At 49.3% G+C, this 24,501-nt stretch overlaps 1 protein-coding gene across 2 annotated transcripts in view; it reads right to left on the bottom strand.

The window, feature by feature from the left end:
- Positions 1 to 1,241: 1,241 nt before the first annotated feature.
- asip1 (agouti signaling protein 1) overlaps positions 1,242 to 24,501 on the bottom strand; it is a 93,536-nt gene continuing 70,276 nt past the window's right edge. For both annotated transcript variants that reach the window (XM_072515292.1, XM_072515293.1), the window contains exon 4: positions 1,242 to 1,657. In XM_072515292.1, coding sequence (XP_072371393.1) covers positions 1,466 to 1,657 — 192 coding nt within the window. In that variant the 3' untranslated portion in view covers positions 1,242 to 1,465. The remainder of the gene's footprint in view (positions 1,658 to 24,501) is intronic.

Genomic DNA, 24,501 nt, shown 5'->3' with positions numbered 1-24,501 from the left:
AAGCTGTATAAACATAATGATTAATTGACCCTTCCATAATGCCATACACTGCATGCAAAGGAGGAGACCCAATTGTGAAGGCCAGGTATGTTCACTTGATACACATATACTTAAGAAAACTTAGTTTTAAGCTGAAAGGTAGAATGTTGACATTGGAGGATCATGGTTGCTTCCCAGAGAAGAATGATTTCCTCTCTGCCTATATTTAGCAAATGTCTATGGGGGCAGACAAGCAAGTGGATTTAAAGCCACAATCAACTCAGCCAGGATCATATTGAATGGTGGAGCTGGCTCAAGAGGCTGGTGGTCTATGGTGAACTGTAATGCAGCCAACTATTCTTCCAAGGCTGCACAAATCAGGGGTATGAACTGTCTTGCAACATATCTTCTTACACAAGAAGAGCACATGGTTGTTCTGAAAAAAGGATTCAAATGACAACCAACTCCAGTTAAAAATTTGGAAATTAAAAATAAGATGGGAAGTCAGATGGAACTTTTTCAATCAAGGACAATAAACTTGTGGAAGTAGCTATTGAAGTGGCATCATCAATTGATTCATAAGGCAATCAGATACATTACTAGAGAGAAAAGATTTAGCAGTTCGATGAGAAGGGGCTGGTTTAGCACAGTGGTCTAAACAGCTGGCTTGTAATGCAAAACAAGGCAGCAGCGCGGGTTCAACTCCTGTACCGGTCTCCCCGAATAGGCACCGGAATGTGGCAACTAGGGGCTTTTCACAGTAACTTCATTGAAGCCTACTTGTGACAATAGGTGATTATTATTATTATTATGTGCCAGATATGGGGGTGTTGAATCAAATAGAGATTCACTTATTGGGACTTATAAGCCATTTTCTGAGCTAAATCTGATAAATGAAACATGAACATGGAAAACTATAGGCATGTAACAGAATTTTCCCAATTTTCCTCTTGGTGCTCTGGCTAGTCAATATTTTATGAATTCTATAGAGTGAAACTGTGCTCTCGATCCATTTTGTCCCTAAACACTATTTTCTCTTAAGTGGTAAGATGGACCTCAATGAGCTGGAGCTCCCCCCCACCTTTCTTTGATGATTTTCCTAAAGGCAAACGTTATGATAAAGTATTTGGCAAATTGACTTTTATCTGTTTACAAAGATATTGCGTGATTACCTAAATCACACTGTTGCATATGCCATTGATAAACACCTCTTCTAACTGTTTTCCCTCCTTCCATCACTGCTCAAAAACATTTGCCAATCATTTTTTAGATGCAGCCAAAGACCCTTTATTTCACAGTGGCACAGAACAAAGGCTCTGAGTGATTATTATTGATTTGCCTATAATTCTTAGCCAATTGGGGATCTACCTCTACCTTTACCATAATCCAAATTAACAATAACCAAAAAGAAGGCATGCACATTATTTACTGTTCATTTTATATGCAGACTGGCTGTGCTTTTTTTTAAAATCATGAGACAAATTGCTTATGTTCTATCCAGACACTTGGCATTCAGCTTCCGGCAATAGCAGACAGTATTGAAAAAACGGCAGTGGCAGAAGGCACATGGGTTGCAACATGGAGGAGATGGTGGCAGACACATTCCCCAGAGCTGCACACAATGCCCATTGTATGGTCTTAGCTTCTTCACCTTATGAATCACTGCAATTCCGTTGTTCTGTATTTAAAGAAATGAAAGTTAAAGATGAAAAGATTGCAATACAACCGCACTAACAATCATCCTTACAAAGATTTTGTGAAGACTATATTTCATTACCAATCTGCATTCTCTTCCTAATGAATAGTGGGACCAAGGCAAAAGGCCAAGGTAAAAATTTGAAGACACTCCCAAGGAGTGCAGAGAATTGATTGAAAATTATGGAAATCAAGCTTAGATTTTCACTACTTGTAGATTGGATGAGGATGGGAAGATTGAGGGAGCGAAAGAGTTCTGCCCATCCTAGGTAGGATTGTGTACCATTTAGAGACATTGTGAAGAATTTTGATTCAAGTAAGGATACAGGGAGGAAGACCATTAAATAGGACTAGGTATTTGGAGTTTTGAAGCAACAGGTTTAGAGAAGGAATAAACAGCAATATTGATAAATAGAGGAAGATGTAAGAGAGATGTCAGTGGAATTAATTTCTATTTTCTTTCCCCTTTTTCCCATCATTACTTTGCACCAGGCCATTTGCTTGGCCAACAAATCAGGAAAGTTATATATGCCTCAGTATTCTGCCAATCCTAGTTTTCAAATCAGCTGTTCAGCTCGGAGTAACTCCCAAAGATGACTCTCATTTCTGTTGTCCCTATCTGTGGAAAAGTACTTCTTCTCAGAGACAAAACTAAGATAATATTAAAAGCCATGGATTCTGCCTGCCACCTTGTGGCAGAATATGTTAGCAATCCAAAATGCTGAAGTACAGACAATGAAAAAATCTTTGGTGCCAAGATGCATGCAAAATAGGCAATGATGATTTTCTCTCTTCTTTAGCTTTACCAAAATTCTTAATTAAGCAAGCTCATGATAACAAGGCACCAAAGATGCTCTCACTTATTGAGGTACCAAATATATTCTCTGCATTGAATCCCTACAGATTTTAAACAAGATTGACGCCTGAATTTTCACAAATGAAGGAGAAAGTCTCCTGCTTATCCAAAATGGTACCAGAGGTCTGAAGCCAGAGGTCCCACCCTGAACGCAACCCCCACCATTTTTGTAAGGCGGGGGACTGAGATGAGTTGCATTTTTCACATTGTCGTTCATGTAGGCAACTACACATGTTAAAGTGAAGCTGCCTTCAGTCAGATGCAATTTTCATCAATGGGATGTCCAAAAGCACGACTTGTGCCCTTTGGACCTATCAGAGAAGGTCTAAAGTTAACAGATTCTTTGGAGAGGTAAAGTACCCTGCTGGATATGTTCCCAGGGTTCATTTGGAAGAAGTCAAGTGCACTTTGGTTGACGGCCACCCTGAACCTTTTCGTCACGGGGTCCTTCAAAGCGCCGAGTGGAACCCGGTCCGGGATCTCGCAGACCTCGGTGCACAGATTCATCCATGCCGTCATATGCTTGGTCGGCACAATAAATCAGCTTCAATGTGGACCAAGCCCACCAGTAAGCCCGAACAGCGAGATTTGCCGCCATTGCCTGGATGCCCCAGGTTCAGGGGATGATTGACTGGACACATGTCCCGCCAGAAGCTCGGCTGAATGAGGGGGTGGACTTCACAAACCGAAAGGAGTATCACTCCATGAACGTGCAGCTGGTGTGACGACTCTTTCGAGGTGCACCCCCTGGGTGAGGAGTTGGCGCCTGGGTGACAGGGGTATCTGCTGCGGCCATGGATGATGCCACCTATCCGGAGGCAACAGACCGACGCCAAGACCTGCCACAATGCCCATGCCATGACCAGGTCGTGATCGCTGCATTGAATCCCTGCAGATTTTAAACAGGATTTGGTTCAGGTGCCTGGACTGATCTGGAGGGGAACTCCAATATAGTGCTAAATGGAACTCTCACATCGTGGTGGCCAGTTGCATCCTCCACAACATTTTGCAGCAGAAGGACGATATGCTGGAGGATGGGGATGAATGCCAAAGGGGACACAGGTTACATGGTGGGAATCACAGCAGGCTACCTCCACCCTGATGTACTGCCTGGGGAACCACCTAGATGAAGCGTTAGGGCCCGTTAGGCTAGAAAGTTAGACACCACTTAAGTTTTAAAAAAAAATTCTTTTTTTCCAATTAAGGGACAATTTAGCGTGGCCAATCCACCTAACCTGCACATCTTTGGGTTGTGGGGGCGAAACCCACGCAAACACTGGGAGAATGTGCAAACTCCACACAGTCAGTGACCCAGAGCCGGGATCGAACCTGGGACCTTGGCGCTGTGAGGCAGCAGTGCCAACCACTGCACTACCGTGCTGCCCTAGACATCAGTTAAGTTGACACACAGGATAGCATTCGGGGCTAGGGCACAAACCTGTAGAGACATGTTCACCTATTCACAATAAACACCAGGGGCGAAATTCTCCGGAAACGGCGCGATGTCCGCCGACTGCCGCCCAAAACGGCGCCAATCAGACAGGCATCGCGCCGCCCCAAAGGTGCGGAATGCTCCACAACTTTGGGGGCCGAGCCCCAACATTGAGGGGCTAGGCCGACGCCGGAGGAATTTCCGCCCCGCCAGCTGGCGGATACGGCCTTTGGTGCCCCGCCAGCTGGCGCGGAAATGACATCTCCGGGCGGCGCATGCGCGGGAGTGTCAGCGGCCGCTGACAGTTTCCCACGCATGCGCAGTGGAGGGAGTCTCGCCAGCCCCCGGCGATTCCTCGACCCGGCGGGGGGTCGGAGAATGTCGCCCCTGTTCACAAACATTTCAACCTGCCTTTGTGCTCTGTCAGAAGGATGGGATGGATGGGCTAGACTGGGCTGGCTGCTGATATCCACCCCAGTCTAATAGTATTAATTTATTTTTAATTTTTACAAGAACAGCAAGCATAGTATGTACAAATAGTCCAAATCTATAAATTGATCGATCAGGTTTTCTTCTGACTCTTCCCTTGCTGCTCAGAACTTGCAGATTCAGTGTTGTCCATGACATTCTCATGCTCAGGAACTCCTGAACTATCTGATACTGCAGCTGACATTGATTCTAACGTGGATTCGTCACCCATCACGTTGTTGCGAAAGTCTTCTCTGGTTTTCAAGAGAATGCGACGATTTCTTCTTAAAACCAACCGATTCTCTGTCTGTACATTGCAGGAACGAGGCGCTACTTCTTCCAGTACAATGGCGTTTCTCGACCAATTGCCCGAATCTTCTATCCTCACAATGTCATCACTACTTAGAGGTGGTAAAGTTCTTGAAGCTCTATCATAGAACTGCTTTTGTTTTGCTTTAATGTTTTGCATTTCCTGCAGTACCACTGCATTCTTCTCCTTCTTTGCCAAGTATGGAAGTGTGGTTTGCAACCTTCTATTCATGAGTAACTCTGCTGGCAATCTACCATGTGACAATGGTAAAGCTCTGTAACTCAATAGTGTGGGATATGGATCAGATTGGCTGTCCATTGGCTGTCCATTGCTTTCTTCAACAATTGCTTCACAATCTGTACACCTTTTTCAGCTTTTCAATTGGCTTGAGGGTACATCGGACTCAACGTGATTGAAATCATCTGTGACTGCGAAGTATTGTTACTCTTTACCTCTGAAACTAAAACCTGCTTGGTTTGCAGTATTACACTAATTGCCGTTATGCTTGTCAGTAAAGCCATTTTGGGATAATTTGCAAAATAGCCTATGATCATTAAATAATCTTTCCCTCGTAGGTGAAAGAGATCCATAGCTACTTTCTGCCATGGTGCTGTAGGTAAATCAGATATTTGCATAGGTTCTCTTGTTTTCTTGAAATTATGCGTCTGGCATGTGTCACAATCACATTGCCATGCGATGAGAGCTTGTCACCTCAGTTACTCCAAATTGGCACTTTTGCTTGTTGAGCTTCAGCCCATTTTCCCTGATGCTTGTTAGAACTTTAAGCAAGCTCGTATTTTGCTCTTCTATGGTTGAGGCCCCAATGATGATATCATAGCCACGTACACACATACACCTTTGATGCCTTCGATTATGTGCTCCATGGCATGGTGAAACATTTCTGATGCCAAAATTGTGTCAAACGGCATTCTCAGAAAGTATTACCATCCAAATGTGGTATTAAAAGTGCAGTATTTTGTACTTTGTTCCTCTAGCTTTAGTTGCCAGAAATCTTGAGATGCGCAGGTTTCATTAAGAATTGTGCTCCAACCATCTCAGATGTGATTTCCTCATGCTTTGGTATTTGATAATGTTCTCTTTTGATATTCTCGTTAAGAACTTTAGGATCCATGCATATGCGAATATCGCCATTCTTTTTCTTTATACAAACCATGGAGTTTACCCAAACGTTAGATTCTTCTATCTTTCTGATTACTTTTAATTTTGTCATTCTGTCTAGCTCGTTTTTGAGGCGATCCCAAAGAGGTGTAGGTACTCTTCTTGGTGCCTGTATCACAGGTTTTGCATCCTCTTTGAGTTGTATCTTGTAGGTGAATGGTAGTGTACCAAAACCGATGAACACATCGCTGAATTTGCTGATAATGTTTTCAGAATCGTCGGAGTGTTGATCCAATCCTATGTGGATGCAATGTACCAACTGCACAAGACCTAATTCTTCACAGAACTTATAATCTATTAATAAATCCAAGCCCTTGGATGCAATACAGAATGGGATGGAATAAACTGTGTTCTTCACCAGCACACAGGTCACAAGCACTATAAAATTTAATGCTTGAACCATTGTAATCTCTCAGAGATTTTTAAAATTTCTTCTAATTGCCTGAATTTTTAGATTTTCAAATCAGTCATGCTGATTAAATTGGCTTTGGCACAGTGTCTAACTTCAATTGGACCACTGTACCGTTCACTTCAAGTGATAGCAGCCATTTGTCCTCATCAACCGCGTTTATTTTAAGTGGAGTATCAGTTTGCATTTTTTAAGAACTGAAGAATTTTCTGATGTCTCCAAAAAATGATTCTTCTCTGTTATTACTCCAACAAACAATGATGTTTCATCACTGGAGACTGTCTCTCCCACTGTGCTGCCTGATCTGGGGTTGAGCTTAGAGTGACAACTTTGAGCAAAGTGACTCCCTTAATGTGTGCCTTTGACCACATCTTTTTTTTAAATTCAGAGTATCCAATTATTATTTTTTCCAATTAAGGGACAATTTAGCGCGGCCAATCCACCTACCCTGCACATCTTTGGGTTGTGGGGGTGAAACTCACGCAGACACGGGGAGAATGTGCAAACTCCACACGGACAGTGACCCAGGGCCGGGATTCGAACCTGGGTCCTCAGCGCTGTAGGCAGCAATGCTAACCACAGTGCCACGTGCCGCCCTTGACCACATCTTTTCCACAGAAGTACTTTGTCCTGATCTTTAACCTGTTTGTTGGTGTGTGAGGAGCTGCAGGAACTTTTCCGCCTTTTTCTTCACGTTTCTCATCTTTTTGGAAAAAGGGCAGCAACCGGAGTGTTTTGCTCTAAGAAGACGCCGCCATTACTGAGAAACATTTTAGAATGTTGTGCTGCTAGCTTGTGAGCCTAACAAATCTTAACTGTTTGTTCCAAAAAGAGCTCTGATTCCCTCAGCAACCATTCCCTCAGCTTATTTTCATTCGCATCAAACACAATCTGTCCTGAATCATGGAAGATTCCACCGCAGAAAAATTACAGGTTGTAGCTATTAACTTTAAATCAGTGATGAAATGATCTATGGACTCTTCTGTCTTCTGTAAAAGTGATCTAAACACATAGCATTCATAAATGTTATTCTTTCTGGGAGTGCAATGTAAATCAAATCTTCGAATTACTTCGTTAAAATTTTTACTATCTTCATCATTTGAAAATTTAAACGTATTAACCACAGCATTGCTTTGGCCCCGTCCGCTGTTAGGAGCATAGCTCTTTGATGCAAATCTGATTGATCTCATAAATTTATTGCCGTAAGAAACAGATTAAATTGTTGTTTAAACACACGCCAGTTGCTGCCCACAATACCATGCAAAATCTTCAAACCTCTGTGGACCTCGTGGTGGGCTGATAGTTTTTTCTCATTGTTTAATACCATCCAACCCTCGTACCATGTAATTTTGTTGTTGTACGGCCTGATTTATATTACAAGAACACTTGTAGCGAAAGCTATAAACAATTTATTAACATTAACTGTGGGTCAAATATATACAAAACAACAGATGAATCATAGAATCATAGAATCATAGAAGCTTACAGTATGGAAACAGGCCCTTCGGCCCAACCAGTCCATGCCGCCCAGTTTTTACCATTAAGCTAGTCCCAGTTGCCCGCACTTGGCCTATACCCATCTTACCCATGTAACTATCTAAATGCTTTTTAAAAGACACAATTGTACCCGCCTCTACTACTACCTCTGGCAGCCCATTCCAGACACTCGCTACCCTCTGAGTGAAGAAATTGCCCCTCTGGGCCCTTCTGAATCTCTCCCCTCTCACCTTAAACCTATGCCCTCTAGTTATAGACTCCCCTACCTTTGGGAAAAGATGTTGACTATCTACCTTATCTATGCCCCTCATTATTTTATAGACCTCTATAAGATCACCCCTAAGCCTCCTACGCTCCAGGGAAAAAAGTCCCAGTCTATCCAGCCTCTCCTTATAACTCAAACCATCAAGTCCTGGCAACATCCTAGTAAATCTTTTCTGCACTCTTTCTAGTTTAATAATATCCTTTCTATAATAGGGTGACCAGAACTGCACACAGTATTCCAAGTGTGGCCGTACCAATGTCTTGTACAACTTCAACAAGACGTCCCAACTCCTGTATTCAATGTTCTGACCAATGAAACCAAGCATGCCGAATGCCTTCTTCACCACCCTGTCCACCTGCGACTCCACCTTCAAGGAGCTATGAACCTGTACTCCTAGATCTCTTTGTTCTATAACTCTCCCCAACGCCATACCATTAACTGAGTAGGTCCTGGCCTGATTCGATCTGCCAAAATGCATCACCTCACATTTATCTAAATTAAACTCCATCTGCCATTCGTCGGCCCACTGGCCTAATTGATCAAGATCCCGTTGCAATCCTAGATAACCTTCTTCACTATCCACTGTGCCACCAATCTTGGTGTCATCTGCAAACTTAACCATGCCTCTTAAATTCTCATCCAAATCATTAATATAAATCACAAATAACAGTGGACCCAGCACCGATCCCTGAGGCACACCACTGGTCACAGGCCTCCAATTTGAAAAACTGTCGTCCAGCCAATTTTGAATCCAATTGGCAACCTCACCCTGGATCCCGTGAGCTTTAACCTTCTGCAACAACCTACCATGCGGTACCTTGTCAAAGGCTTTGCTAAAGTCCATGTAAACAACGTCTACTGCACTGCCCTCATCTACCTTCTTGGTCACCCCCTCAAAAAACTCTATCAAATTTGTGAGACATGATTTTCCATGCACAAAGCCATGCTGACTGCCCCGAATCAGTCCTTGCCTCTCTAAATGCTTGTAGATCCTGTCTCTCAGAATACCTTCTAGCAACTTACCTACTACAGACGTTGGGCTCACCGGTCTGTAGTTCCCAGGCTTTTCCTTGCTGCCCTTCTTAAACAAGGGCACAACATTCGCCACTCTCCAATCTTCAGGCACCTCACCTGTGGCTGCCGATGATTCAAATATCTCTGTTAGGGGACCCGCAATTTCCTCCCTCGCCTCCCACAACATCCTGGGATACATTTCATCAGGTCCCGGGGATTTATCTACCTTGATGCGCTTTAAGACTTCCAGCACCTCCTCCTCTGTATATAACACTGAATAACACTATGAACATGCACATGCAACTTCTCTCTTCCAGCTTCCTCGTCAGTCTGAGGTCACCTGACTAGCATTCACTTATATACTAACAAGACTCCTAGTGATCAGTCGGTGAATTAAAACACAACCATGATATCACCACACCAACCAGGTCCAGTGCCCGCCACTCAGCTGCGGTGAGGGGCCGCACGTCCGGCAAGCCCCCACCTCCAGTCTTCTCTCTCTCCCTGCTGTTGTGCGCCTCCTTATCCGGGGTGGGGGGGGGGGAGGAGGGCAACCGGAAGGGCAATCGCGCGCGGCACCACCATGCCAACACCTGGATGGTGTGTACCTGTTCCTGGGGCAACCCTTGTCCCTGCCTGACTGCCCCACTGACTACCCATAACCCCCATCGACTGCCAAGACCTCTGACTGTGCAGTTGAAGGCTATCACTAACAGGGAATTGGCAATCGTGGCCAAGTGAGCACTTCACACAACTCAAATGGATTCTCATGGGTGGGAGCCATTGACTAGCATCCCAGTCACACCCTGATGCATTTACACTGTGCTTGAACACTGCGGGAGGCAATACCACACACGCAGCAGACAACATTCGAACACCCAAGGGATGGGACACAGCTCCAGTGAGTGGGTGAGTACCACGGGCAGGTGGTGGGGGGATGCCTGCAGAGATTGGCAAAGGGTACAGAGGTCGGCACGCATTGCAGAAAAAGGTAACAGGCATCATATGGGTTGGTTTAGCACAGTGGGCTAAACAGCTGGCTTGTAATGCTGAACAAGGCCAGCAGCACAGGTGCAATTTGTATAACGGCCTCCCCGAACAGGCGCCGGAATGTGGCGACTAGGAGCTTTTCACAGTAACTTCATTGAAGCCTACTTGTGACAATAAGCGATTATTATTATTATTAGTGGTTGTGCACAAGGGTGTTTATTGTGTTATACAATTCCTCACCCTCCCAAAGGTGCTATCCCCTCCCCCATCCCCAGCCCCTCACCCCCCTACCTATCCTCCCACCCCCTCCCTTCCACCCGGGTGCCCTCAGTGATCCTCAATGTGCTTTGCCTTCCTAACTCTAACGATATGTCTAGCTGTGTCCCCAGGATGCACATCAGAGGTGGAGGCAGCCAGCTGCTTACCATGTACTGTGGCCTTCGATGCCCCTGGCGAGTGTCCTCTCAGGGGCTCTGGGGCCTCTGGGGCCAGAGGTTCCCAGCTCACTTGTCGGCGACACAATCACAGCCGTGCCGCCCTGTTCTGTTTGCTGGCTGTGAGACATGGGACGGGTCCAGGTTGGCACTCAGCGCACTTTCCTCCCGCCCGGTGCCCATAGGGCCCTGGGATTCACCTTGGGATGGAGGGGCAGCTGGTTCGAGCCCCAGCTGTCACTGCACCATCTGGCTCTGCCAGCCCTGGCGCTTCCCCATGGTCCGCACCATGGTGTCGATGCCCACGGCAATGATCCTCAGTGACCGGCCATGCCCTGCAGCACCTCAGCAATGCCCACCTGCGACCGGGACAAGCTCTGCAATGCCTCAGCGATGCCCATCTGAGAGCGAGGCATGTCCCACAGAACCTCATCAAGGTCAGTCTGGTACTGGGTGACATCCCCCAGCGAGGCGGGCATTCTACCGAGACCCTCCGCCATGGCCTTCACCGACTGCGCGACGCCCTGGACACCTTCACTAATGGAGCTGAAGTCACGCACTAGGCTCTCCACTGCAGTCATCACCCTAGCAGTGTTGACTTCGGTGCCACGCATTGCTGACGACATTTCCTCAAGTAGCCTCTGAGACTCCTCCAATCGGCTATGGAAATGCTGGAGTGACGCTGACACCTCGCTCTGAATGTCCCGACCGCATCCTGATGTCTCCATCAGCTCCAGGATGACCTCTTCCACAGGCTCAGTATCAGGCTGGGACCCAGCAAACCTCCGACTGCCGTCTCGCCTGGGGGTTCCTCCCTCCGCCTGATGTACATCAGCAGCAATGTGGTACTCACCAGATTGTTCCCCAGCAGCCTGACCACTAACATTTCCCACTGAGGTACGTGCATCTGCACTGGTGGAGGGCAGGGATGACAGCTGTGATGCAACTATTACGGTGGCATCCTCGGAGCTCTCCCCTGAGGTGGCCTCATGGTTTGGAATTTGGATATGTTTGTTGTCACATGTACCGAGGTACAGTGAAAAGTATTGTCCTATGAACAATCCACACAGATAATTCCATGCATGAAAGAAAACATAGGGCATACATAAATACAGGTGAAGCATCAAGAAGTGCAGTACTACTTAGTGGAGAAGATGTGTGAAGAGATCAGATCAGTCTATAAGAGGATCATTTAGGAGTCTGGTAACAGTGTGGAAGAAGCTGTTTTTCAATCTGTTAGTGCGTGTTCTCAGACTTTTGTATCTCCTGCCTGATGAAAGAAGTTGGAAGAGTGAATAAGCCGGGTGGGAGGGGTCTTTGATTATGCTGCCCGTTTTCCCAAGGCAGCGGGAGGTGTAGACAGAGTCAATGGGTGGGAGGTGGGTTGCGGGCTGTGTTCACGACTCTCTGCAGTTTCTTACGGTCTTCTTATGGTTGACTGGCATGGGCTGCCGCCGCCAGCTGGAGGACCTGTGGGAGAATGGACATGTGGTCAGTGGGAGGGATGGGTTAGTCAGTAAGGCAATAATGACTCACGTTTGACAGGTTCTCCGGGTGAAGTCCAATGGTTCCTCACCTCTGCGGCGCCTGCCAGACTCCACGTTGGTGACCACCCTGTCCTTGGCCACACCAGTCACTTTCAGGGCACACTCCTCAAAGGTGGCGAGGATTCTGATGTCTAGCATACTACCACCAGTCTGGGTCCTCTCCCGGCAATTGTGGGAGAGCTTTTCCTGAGGAGACACAGAGGGAACATCATTAGCCATGCATGTGGTTCACAGTGGTGGGAGGGGTGTGTGAAGGAAGGGTTGGGGGGGTTGAAGGGGGAGGGGGTTTTGCAGGTCGCATGGAGAGTTGGAGGGGCGAATGCTCCCATGGGGGCAGAAAGGACTCTGAGGCGGGGGGTGGGAGGGTGGTTGCTGTCTACTCAGTTGTGTTGGTTATTGACCCTTTTCCTGCACTGGAGGCCAATTCTCCTGGTCACATTCACATCACTCACAGCCGCCGCCATCTCGTCCCAGGCAGCACTGGCTGCCATATGACTGACCATCCTGGACCTTTGGGGGAACAGGACATCCCTACTGGCCTTCACAGCGTCTAGCAGCCTCTCCAGGACATCGTCCCCGAATCTTGGGGCCGGTCTCCTGGGCGCCATTGTTTGAGCTGCCTGGGGTTGGCTAAGCAAGTGCAGCTTATATGCTGCTCAACGTTGTTAGTGGGGACTGGTGAGCACGGTGCCGATAAATCAGCTGACCAGCCTTCATTTGTGGCAAGAAGCCCGTGAGGACTCGTTAAATGGACCAATTAATGTGGAATAGCGTTGCCGCCCTCGCTGGGCTGAGCACCAGGTAGCTCACGGCAATTCCCACTCGCTCCACCCCCTGGAAATCTTTCTGGAAAATCGCGCCTTAATCTCTCAAATGGATAATCCTGCCCCACATGTTTAATGGGATAAGGTACCTACAGAGGTGAAATTTCTAGAAAACCCAGTGGTGAGAAACCTGAAAGTGGAAGCTCGTTGACTGAGTTGGCGGCCTCTCAGGACTCATGGGTTGAAAAAATGGAGGAGGCGGCTTTTGCAACTCCACTCCACTGATAGCCAAGAACCTTACTAGAACCTTGGCTGCACAATTTGACAAACATGGGCAGGTTAAGTTGGGGAGACCTCCGCAAATCGATGAAAGAAGCCTTAACTCCCATTCGTTTGGTGCTGGAGAGGACCAACGAAACAATAAAGGCAGGTGATGACATTACAAGGAATGGAGTTGGTTCTTTTGAAGCATAGTGACCAGATTGCCTCAGTGGAGGCAGCGATGTCTCTGATGGCTGATGAGAGTGAAGTGCTGAAGGCCAAAATGAATGATTTGGAGGATCATTCTAGGAAGCAAAATATCTGAATTGTGGTGCTGCCAGAAGGGATGGAAGACCCAACCCCCACAGGGTATTTGGCGGAGGTGTTTGGGAAGATGGTGAGGGAGTGTAGACTCGGGTCTCTTCCCGAGCTGGACAAAGCCCACTGAAAACTTTGACAGAGATCTAGTCCCAGTGGACCACAGCAAGTAATCGTGAGGTTTCACAGCTTCCAAGAAAAAGAGCGGATCCTGAGATAGGCAAGGAAGCATCGTGACTACAAATGGAAAGGCCACGACACCAGATTTTACCAGGATGTGGGAGCAAAGCTGGCAAAGAAGTGGGTGGCTTTCAAGAAGCCAAAGCCACCCTGCATAAAAGCGGAGTCCGGTTTGGGGTGGTGTACCCGGCGCAGCTAAGAGTGGCTTTTCAGGAAATTCTTTGGGATGCCTTGGAGGAAATAGATTCATTTGTAAAGAAGCATGTGCTGGATGCGGGATGATTAAGGGTTTTCAGGTTTTTGGATGTTGGGGATGGGCATATTAATACGTGAAATTGTTGGGGTTCCTTTTTCGTGTTTGTATTTTTCTGTTTTTGTTGGGGTTGAATGATTTGCAAGTTGGGCTTGGACAATGGATTTAGTTTTAGGTGGGTTTTTGTTCAAATTGTTTTAAATGTTGTGATAATACATAGCTCTCTGCTGGAGTACCATGTTTTAAGGTCTTTTTCTAATTTGTGGGCACGATATATCGGCATTGTCCCATCCGAACAGGAGCGGTGACCGGTAGATGCCGGGAGAAGCCGCATGTGAGCTTCCCAGCAGCCAGTACACCTCGTGCGATCTGCCAAGACCTCGCGAGGTGGCATGATCAAGATCCCATCCACAATGGTAGCGACCAAGCCACACATGTTGAAGTAGACTTTAAACCTATTAAGGCATACTCACCCGGGATCTATCAGCTTCCCAGCACCTAATGGCAACCTAGGACCGTTAAGCATGGACCAGTATTGAACAGGCCCCCGGAGGCCCCTGGGTGGTCAGGGACAGTTCAAAGTGGCCCCCTGGCCCTTTCCCTCGAACACAAGCACCTGGGCACTGCCACTCTTGCGCCTTTGCATTGCAACCCTGGCACTGCCAAAGTGTCCAGGTGGCACTGCAAAGCTGGCAGGGACAATCACAGGGTTCCACGGTGGCAGTACCAGTGTACCCGGGTGCCAGAGTGGGTTAGGGCAAGGGCCTGAGGGGGCCATGCCCATGAAAGGAGGGTGAAGTGGGGCATGAAGGGTTAGGTGCACAGCGTGGGCATGAAGGGGCTTCTGGAAGGTTGCAGGGGTGAAGGGTTAGGATCCTTGAAGGGGAAGACCCAAAATGGGGGTGTGAGAAGATCTGAGATGGGGAGCTCTCAGCGACACGATAGCAGGGTGTCATCACTTGAAGGCTGTGGGGTAATGCCCATATGGGAGTGACATTGCCCATGGTTGGGAGGGGGGGGGGAGGGGGTGACGGGGTGGGGGGTGACGGGGTGGGGGGTGGGGGGGGGGGGGTTGTGGGAGACAAAGAACAAAGAAAAGTACAGCACGGGAACAGGCCCTTCGGCTCTCCAAGCCGGCATCGACTATGCTGCCCGTCTAAACTAAATTCTTCTACACTTCCGGGGTCCGTATCCCTCTATTCCCATCCTATTCATGTAATTGTCAAGATGCCCCTTAAATGTCACTATCGTCCCTGCTTCCACCACCTCCTCCGGTAGCAAGTTCCAGGCACCCACTACCCTCTGTGTTAAAAACTTGCCTCGTACATCTCCTCTAAACCTTGCCCCTCGCACCTTAAACCTATGCCCCCTAATAATTGACCCTTCTTCCCTGGGAAAAAGTCACTGACTATCCACTCTGTCTCTGTCTATGCCCCTCATAATTTTGTGAACCTCTATCAGGTCGCCTCTCAACCTCCTTTGTTCCAGTGAGAACAAACCGAGTTTATTCAACCTGTCCTCATAGCGAATGCCCTCCATACCAGGCAACATCCTGGTAAATCACTTCTGCACCCTCTTTAAAGCCTCCACATCCTTCTGGTAGTGTGGCGACCAGAATTGAACACTCTACTCCAAGTGTGGTCGAACTAAGGTTCTGTACAGCTGCAACATGACTTGCCAATTTTTATACTCAATGCCCTGGCCAATGAAGGCAAGCATGCCGTATGCCTTCTTGACTACCTTCTCCACCTGTGTTGCCCCTTTCAGTGACCTGTGGACCTGTACACCTAGATCTTTCTGACTTGCAAGCTCACTTTGAAAATGGCAGCCCGATCTCTGAAGAACTTGTCTGGCCAGTGAGTTTAGTTCCCCTAAGATCAAAACAATTCTACGTGTGGGCTAAACCGATGAGAAACTCCCCAGGACCCAAGAAAGTGACTAAGTGTGGTTAGATAGCGGTGGGGAACCCGCCAACAGAGCCAATGGGAAAGTCCCAGCAAAACCCGCCACAAATGGGCAGCACGGTGGTGCAGTGGTTAGCACTGGGACTACGGCGCTGAGGACACGGGTTTGAATCCCGGCCCTGGGTCACTGTCCTTGTGGAGTGATGCACGATCAATTGCACAGCCGAGAGTTGAATACAACTGAGGCTTTATTACTCTAAGATGTGGCCTCCTACAGCTGCTGCGAAATGGCTGCAGTATAGGGAGCACACATATTTATACTCCGCCTATTGGGTGGAGCCAGCAGGCAGGGAACTACCCCCGTACCTGTAGTACAGGGCTTTACCACACATCTCCTAATATATACAACAGTGGTGATTACCATATTTACCCCCTGTTAAAATTGAGTCCGGCGGGGGTGGTGGAGAACTATATACAGAGCAAGTTTAATACACAGAAGCGAAAAAAAATATTTATTTCTGAAGTCCAGTACAAGGTGGTTTGATAATCCCGAACCAATTATAGATTTAGCCGGTCCGGGGCCTTGATGTGGCATTGGGGACAACGCAGTTGTGGCGGCGATTCCGGCATTGGTCTGGTCCTCGGTGACTCCGGGAGCGTGCCAAAATCCTCTTCATCCTCGGGCGTGGGCAGGGGGAGGATGGATGGTCCTGGGGGGGTTGCGGCTGGGTGCGCCGGGAGAGGAGGGGGTGGAGCCGGGCCGGAGGGGTGTGTGTGTGTGGAACCTGCTGGTGCCAGGTCCCTGAGGGAGACAATATCCTGGCGGCCGTTGGGGTACGCTACGTAGGTATACTGGGGGTTAGCGTGGAGTAACTGCATCCTTTCAACCAACGGGTCAGCCTTGTGGAGTCGGACGTGCCTACGGAGGAGTACGGGTCCTGGAGCTGCGAGCCAAGTCGGGAGCGACACCCCGAATGTAGACTTCCTGGGGAAGGCAAAGAGACGTTCATAGGGCGTGTCGTTAGTGGCGGTGCATAGTAGTGACTGAATGGAGTGCAGTGCATCGGGGAGGACCTCCTGCCAGTGGGAGGCCGGGAGATTTCTGGACCGTAGGCCCAGTTGGACGGCCCTCCAGACCGTCCCGTTCTCCCTCTCCACCTGCCTGTTTCCCCGGGGGTTATAGCTGGTCGCCCTGCTGGAGGCAATACCCCTGCTGAGCAGGAACTGACGCAGCTCATCACTCATGAATGAGGATCCCCTGTCACTGTGGATGTAGGCGGGGAAGCCAAATAGAGCGAAGATTGTGTTGAGGGCTTTGATGACGGTGGCAGACGTCATATCGGGGCATGGGATGGCGAAGGGGAATCTGGAGTATTCATCGACCACACTGAGGAAATACGTGTTACGGTCGGTGGAGGGGAGGGGCCCTTTGAAATCCACGCTGAGGCGTTCAAAGGGGCGGGAGGCTTTCACCAGGTGCGCGCGGTTTGGCTGGTAGAAGTGCGGTTTGCACTCCGCACAGACCTGGCAGTGCCTGGTGATTGCCCTGACTTCCTCGACGGAGTAGGGCAGATTGCGGGCCTTTATGAAATGGTACAAGCGTGTGACTCCCGGGTGGCAAAGGTTATCGTGCAGGGTCCGGAGTCGGGCCACCTGTGCGCTGGCACATGTACCTCGGGATAGGGCATCTGGGGGCTCGTTGAGCTTGCCGGGGCGATACAAAATCTCGTCGTTGTAGGTGGAGAGCTCGATCCTCCACCTCAAGATTTTATCATTTTTGATCTTACCCCGCTGTGTGTTATTGAACATGAAGGCTACCGACCGTTGGTCAGTGAGGAGAGTAAATCTCCTGCCGACCAGGTAATGCCTCCAATGCCGTACAGCTTCAATGATGGCTTGGGCCTCTTTTTCGACGGAGGAGTACCGAATTTCGGAGGCAGGAAGGGTGCAGGAAAAGAATGCCACGGGCCTGCCTGATTGAGCATGGCGGCTAGGGCGATGTCTGATGCGTCGCTCTCCACTTCAAAGGGCAGCGTCCTGTCTACTGCGTGCATCGCGGCCTTGTGATGCGGTTGAAGGCATGTTGAGCCTTGGCCGTCAGGGGGAAAAGGGTGGACTGGATGAGTGGGCGGGCCTTGTCCGTAGTTTGGGATCCACTGGGCGTCATATGGAAAGAACCCCAGGCAGCATTTGAGGGCCTTGGGGCAGTGGGGAAGGGGGAGCTCCATGATGGGGTGCATGCGGTCGGGATCGGACCCCAGAACTCCGTTCTGGACCACATAGGCTAAGCGGTTCGTGCTGAATACGCACTTTTCCTTGTTATAGGTGAGGTTCAGGAGAGTGGCGGTGTGGAGAAATTTGGCAAGGTTGGCATCGTGGTCCTGCTGATCGTGGCCGCAGATTGTGACATTGTCTAGGTATGGGAAGGTGGCCCGCAACCCGTACCGGTCAACCATTCGGTCCATCTCCCTTTGGAAGACCAAGACCTCGTTGGTGACGCCGAAGGGAACCCTGAGAAAATGGTAGAGGCGGCCATCTGCCTCGGAGGCAGTGTATGGGCGGTCCACCTTACGGATGGGGAACTGGTGGTCGGCGGATTTGAGGTCTACAGTTGAGAAGACCCGGAACTGTGCAATCTGATTGACCATATCAGATATGCGTGGGAGGGGGCACGCATCAAGCTGCGTGTACCTAATGATGGTCTGGCTGTAGTCCACGACCATTCTGTGTTTCTCCCCAGTTTTAACTACTAACACTTGGGCTCTCCAGGGGCTGTTGCTGGCCTCGATGATGCCTTCCCGAAGCAGCCACTGGACCTCTGGTGGCGACGGGATTGCAATCCGGGGTTAGGTTTGCGAATCGGGAAGGTGGGTCGACCTTTTAGGGCCGCAAGGCCGCACACACTAAGGGGTGGTAGGGGCCCGCCGAATTTCAAGGTTAGGCTCTGGTGATTACACTGGAAGTCCAGGCCGAGTAGCAGGGCAGCGCAGAGGTTGGGGAGGACGTAGAGGCGGAAGCCGCTGAATTCGATGCCCTGGACCATGAGTGTGACTATACAGTACCCCCGGATCGCCACAGAGTGGGATCCGGAGGCCAGGGAGATTCTTTGATTGGCGGGGTGTACCGCAAGGGAGCAGCGCCTTACCGTATCTGGATGGATGAAGCTTTCGATGCTCCTGGAGTACAGCAGGCAAGAGGTCTCGTGCCCATCGATCTTCACGCTTGTCGAGGCGGTGGCTAGATTGTGCGGGCGAGACTGGTCGATCGTGACCGAGGCGAGTCGTGGCTGGTCGTCGCTGGTGTCGAACGATGGGGTGCCCGGGGGCACGTGTCCTGGAACAATGGTGGTGCCCGTGTGCTGTGGGGAAGACAAGATGGCGGCGCCTGATGATCTTGGGGTGGACAAGATGGTGGCGCCCACAGGCCGCATGTGGCGGGGGTTGAAAAAGATAGCGGCGCCCACGGGCCGCCCGTTGTCTGAGGGGGAGAAGCTGGCGTCGTCCACTGGCCGCGCGTGGTCCGGGGAGGTGAAGATGGCAGTCCACATTATCCGTACGCGAGGGGGGTCGGGGCAATAGCGCCAACTGAGCGGGCCTGGCACACCGCAGCGAAGTCTCCCTTCTTGCCGCAGGCCTTGCAAAGGGCGGTGCGGGCCGGGCAGCATTGGCGGGGGTGTTTCTGTTGCCCGCAGAAGTAACATCGGGGGCCCCCGGGGTTGGCTGGCTGGCGCGTGGCACAGGCGTATTGACTGGGTGAGGCTCCCGGTGGGGCAGCCATCTGCGACATCTACGATGTGTAGGAGGGGTGGGCCACGTGGCTGGGGTGTAGGCCTGAATATTGCGTGAGGCAACCGTCATCGATAGCGCCAGTTTTTTTGTTGCTGCGAGGTCGAGTGTGGCCCCCTTTAAACGTCGCTGGCGTATGAGGTCTGACCCTGTCCCCGTAACGAAGGCGTCCCGCATGAGGAGGTTCGAATGTTCTGTGGCCGGGACGGCCTGACAGCCACAGTCTCTGACCAGAGGAATTAAAGCACGCCAGAAATCTTCTACAGACTCACCAGGGAGTTGACTGCGAGTGGAGAGTACGTGTCTGGCGAAGAGTGTGTTCATCTGCTGGGCGTAATTCTCTTTCAGTAGCGCCATGGCTTTGGCGTAGTTCAGCGCGTCCTGGATAAGAAGAAAGACGTTGGAGCTCAGCCGCGAGTAGAGTATCTGGATCTTCTGAGCTTCCGGGATTGGGTCTGGTGCAGACCTGGGTAAGCTTCGAATCAAGCTAGCCAGTGTTGATAGTCCTTTTTGGCGTCGCTTGATTGCGGATCCAGCTGCAAGCGATCCGGCTTGATACGGAGGTCCGTCTTCTGAAAATCTTAGAGTAATAAATTGATGCACGATCAATTGCATAGAGACGAGAGTTGAATACAACTGAGGCTTTATTACTCTAAGATGTGGCCTCCTACAGCAGCTGGCGAAATGGCTGCAGTATAGGGAGCACACATATTTATACTCCGCCTACTGGGCGGAGCCAGCAGGCAGGGACTACCCCCGTACCTGTAGTACAGGGCTTTACCACACACCTCCTAATATATACAACCGTGGTGATTACCACATGGAGTTTGCACATTCTCCCCATGTCTGCGTGGGTTTTGCCCCCACAATCCAAAGATGTGCTCATTAGGTGGATTGGCCACGCTAAATTGCCCCTTAATTGGAATTAACATAATTGAGTACTCTAAATTTATAAAAACAAACGCCACAAATGACACTCAAAATCATTTCCGTTAGATCGCACCCTGTATCTTTGTTCTGTAAGCATTTTTCTTCACTCTGGACAGGAGCAGCCCAGCTAGCCGAAGTGTTAGCTAATGGGAGCAGTGCTGAGGGGCTGACTGCAGCTTAGTATTTTTATTTGGGGTTAGGTTTGTTACAATTAGACTTTTAGTGGTTTATGTTTCCTTATTATTTTCCATATGCGTATTTGGGTGTAATTGTTTCAGAGGGTGGGGAAGAGGGGTGGAGGTGGGGGGGGGGGGGGGGGGGCTGGTTTGCTGACGGTGACTGCAGATTTGTCTTTGTTTAATCTTCTCAGTGGGTTTAGCGGCCATCTTTGATGGGCCTGGTTGCTGTACTTGCTATGTAGCTGTTGGATAATCCCTTTTGGGAGAAATGGCTGACTCCGGATCGAGGTGATTGGGAGTCCCCCAATTCGTTTGGTCACCTGGAATGTCAGGGTTGAATGGCCCAGTGAAAAGGTAGAGGTATTTGCTCACCTTAAAAGTTTAAATGCCCCCCTGGATCACTGTCTGTGTGGAGTTTGCACGTGCTTCCCGTGTCTGCGTGGGTCTCACCCCACATCCAAAGGTGTGCAGGGTAGGTGGATTGGCCACGCTAAATTGCCCCTTAATTGAAATGTTTTTTTTAAAGTTTAAATGCCAATGTGGTGTCTCTACAAGAGGATCATTTGCGGGTCAGAAACCAGACAAAGTTGCAGAAGGGGTGGGTGGGACAAGTTTTTCATTCGAGCTTTGATGATAGTGCCTGGGGTGCGACAATTTTAATGAATAACAGGGTTCAATTTTCTGCCACGAAGATCTTGGTTGACCCCAATGGTAGGCATGTTATTGTCTGTGGATCTTTGGCGGGCACCTCGGTGGTACTGGTTCATGATTGCCCTAAACTGGGACCAAATGGATTTTATTAACAATCTGCTGGCTTCCAACCCTGATTTGGATATGCATCAGCTTATTTTGGGGAGTGACTTAAATTGTGTTCTGGATCCTAGGATGGATCGGTCCAGGCCCAAATCTCTGACTCCATCAGGGGTGGCCAGGGTGTTGTTGGTTTTCATGGAGCAGATGGCAGATCCGTGGTGTTTGTTGCACCTGGGTGATACAGACAGAGTTTTCCTTTTTCTCCCATGTGCACTTGGGTATACTTGCGTATCGAATTTTTTGTGGTGGATAGGTCTCACCTCCCTTTGGTGGAGGGTTACTCAGCGATTATGTTTTCAGACCATGCCCCACATTTTGTTGATGTGGTACTCGAGTCAGGTCCCTTCCAGTGTCCACCATGGAGATTGGATACGGCACTATTAGCGGACAAGAGATTTTGTAAATGCATGTCCACCGCCATTGGAGAATATATTAAATTTAATAAAAGTGAATCTATTCTACCGTCTACACTGTCAGAATCTCTTAAGGTGGTTATCGGGGAGATAATTTCCTACAAAGCGCACTTGGAAAAGATTACGAGGGCGGAGCAGCAGAGATTGGTGGACTCCATCCTTACGGTGAACCATTGGTACTCACTTGCCCCAACCTCAGAGTTGTTGGCAGGGAGGATAAAGCTGCAGACTCAATTTGAATTATTATCAACGAATGAGGCGGTAGGCTGGCTGCAACATTCGAGGGGTGTATTTTATGAACACGGGGAGAAGGCAGTCACCTCTCAGCTGAGACAACAGGTGCCTTGAAGAACAAAGAACCAAGAAAAGTACAGCACAGGAATAAGCCCTTCGCCCCTCCTAGCCTGTGCCAACTATGCTGCCCGTCTAACCTAAAACCTTCTACACTTCCATATCCCTCTATTCCCATCCTGTTCAGGTATTTGTCAAGATGCCCCTTAAACGCCGCTATCGTTTCTGCTTCCACCACGTCCTCCGGCAGTGGGTTCCAGGCTCCCACTAAAAAAGTTCTGATGCACATCTCCTCTAAACTTTGCCCCTAGCACCTTTCCCAATCCCCCAGTTTACCAGTAGCTTTTGCAGTATGGTATGTCCTAGTTTTTGTCTTTATACCATCCTTGTTTAGCCATGGAACATTTTTCTCCCTTTTAGAATTCCTCTTCCTGTCAGGAATGTACTTTAATTGAGTGGTATTTAATATCTCCCTGAACATCTGTCATTGTTCCTCAACTGTCCTATCCTCAACCATCTGTGCCCAGACTACTTGGCCAACTCTTTCCTCAGGCCTGTATAATTACCTGTGCCCAGCGCTAAAACTCTAATATGGCACTCTGTCTTCTCTTGCTCAATCTGAATTTGAAAGTTTAGCATCCTTCCAAGAGAATCCTTAATGACAAGACTATTTATCAAATCTTCTTCATTACATAATACTAATCTAAAATAACCTGTCCCTGGTTGGCTTCAAAACATATTGCTCTAAGAAACAATCCCTCATGCACTCTATGAAATCCCCCTCGAAGCTACCCTCGAGGCTAATCCAGTCAATATGCATATTAAAATCACTCATGATCACTGTTGTGCCCTTCTCAGAAGCCCTCATTATTTCTTGGTTTATACTACTTGGGGGCCTGTAAATTACTCCTAGCAAGGCGTTTTTTCCCTTGTTCTTTTATATCCACCCAGATCGATTCAATATTTTGGTCTTAGTCCCAATATAAGATTTCTTTATACAGTCTTGGTACCATCTTTAACCAATAAAGCAACTCCACCTCCTATTCCATCCTGTCTATCCTTTCGGAATATTGAGTATTCAAGGACATTCAATCCTAGTCCCAGTCCTCCTGCAACCTTATTTAAGTAACCCCCACTAAATCATATCCATTTGTCTCCATTTGTGCTGTCAGCTCATTGACCTTATTCCGAATACTGCGTATATGTCCTACTGATTTGTCTTTCTCTTGCAGGATTTTCTTGTGCACTACACTTTTCACGCATTCTGACCTCCTTTATTAATCTTTGATATCTCAGCCTCATCCCCAACTTTCACTCCCACACTTTGATATTTTACGTTTCCTTTCCCCTCCATAGTCGTTAGACTGGCCCTGCCTGTTCATCCGAATAATCTCTCCCTTTTCCTCACATGCTGACCTGCTGCTTTGGTTCCTATTAATCATTATACTTCTTATAGCTTTACCCTTCCCTCCACCCCCTCCCCATTTGCTAGTTTAAAGTCCTTGTGACCAACCTATGTATCCTATTCGCTAGAACATTAGTCCCAGATCGGTTCAGGTGGAGACTGTCCCAATGGTACAGATCCCTCCTGTCCCAATACTGATGCCAGTGCCCCATGAAATAGAACCCATCTTTCCTGCACCACTCCTTTAGCCATGTGTTTAATTCACTAATTTTCTCATCCCAATGCCAATTTGCATGTGACCCGGTTGGTATTCAAGATTATTAACCTTGAGGACATGGGGCGGGATTCTCTGCAATCGGCGTGATGTCCGCCGACTGGCACCAAAAACGTCGCGAATCAGTCCGGCATCGCGCCGCCCCAAAGGTGCGGAATTCTCCGCATCTTGAGGGGCCGAGCCCTCACCTTGAGGGTTTGGACTGATTTCCGCCCCGCCAGCTGGCGCGGAAATGACTTTGCCGTGTGACGCATGCGCGGCATCCCCGCGCATGCGCAGTGGAGGGGGTCTCTTCTGCCTCTGCCATAGTGAAGACCAAGGAAAAGAGTGCCCCCACGGCACAGGCCCGCCCGCGGATCGGTGGGCCCCGATCGCGGGCCAGGCCACCGTGGGGGCACCCCCTGGGGCCAGATCGCCCCACAACCCCCCCAGGACCCCGGAGCCCGCCCGCGCCACCTTGTCCCGCCATTCGAAAGGTGGTTCAATCCATGCCGGCTGGCGTAGGTTGACAGCGGCGGGACTTCGGCCCATCGCGGACCGGAGAATCGCCGGGGGTGGGCCCGCCAACCGGCGCGATTTCGCCGACTGGCACAGCGCGATTCCCACCCCCGCCTAATCTCCGGTGGTGGAGAATTCGGGACACGGCGGGGGCGGGA

This window comes from Scyliorhinus torazame, chromosome 8 (assembly GCF_047496885.1).
Source record: "Scyliorhinus torazame isolate Kashiwa2021f chromosome 8, sScyTor2.1, whole genome shotgun sequence".
NCBI classification, from domain to species: Eukaryota; Metazoa; Chordata; class Chondrichthyes; order Carcharhiniformes; family Scyliorhinidae; genus Scyliorhinus; species Scyliorhinus torazame.
The sequence above is the reverse complement of the archived record's forward strand: the minus strand, read 5'-3'. Positions and strand labels throughout refer to the sequence as shown.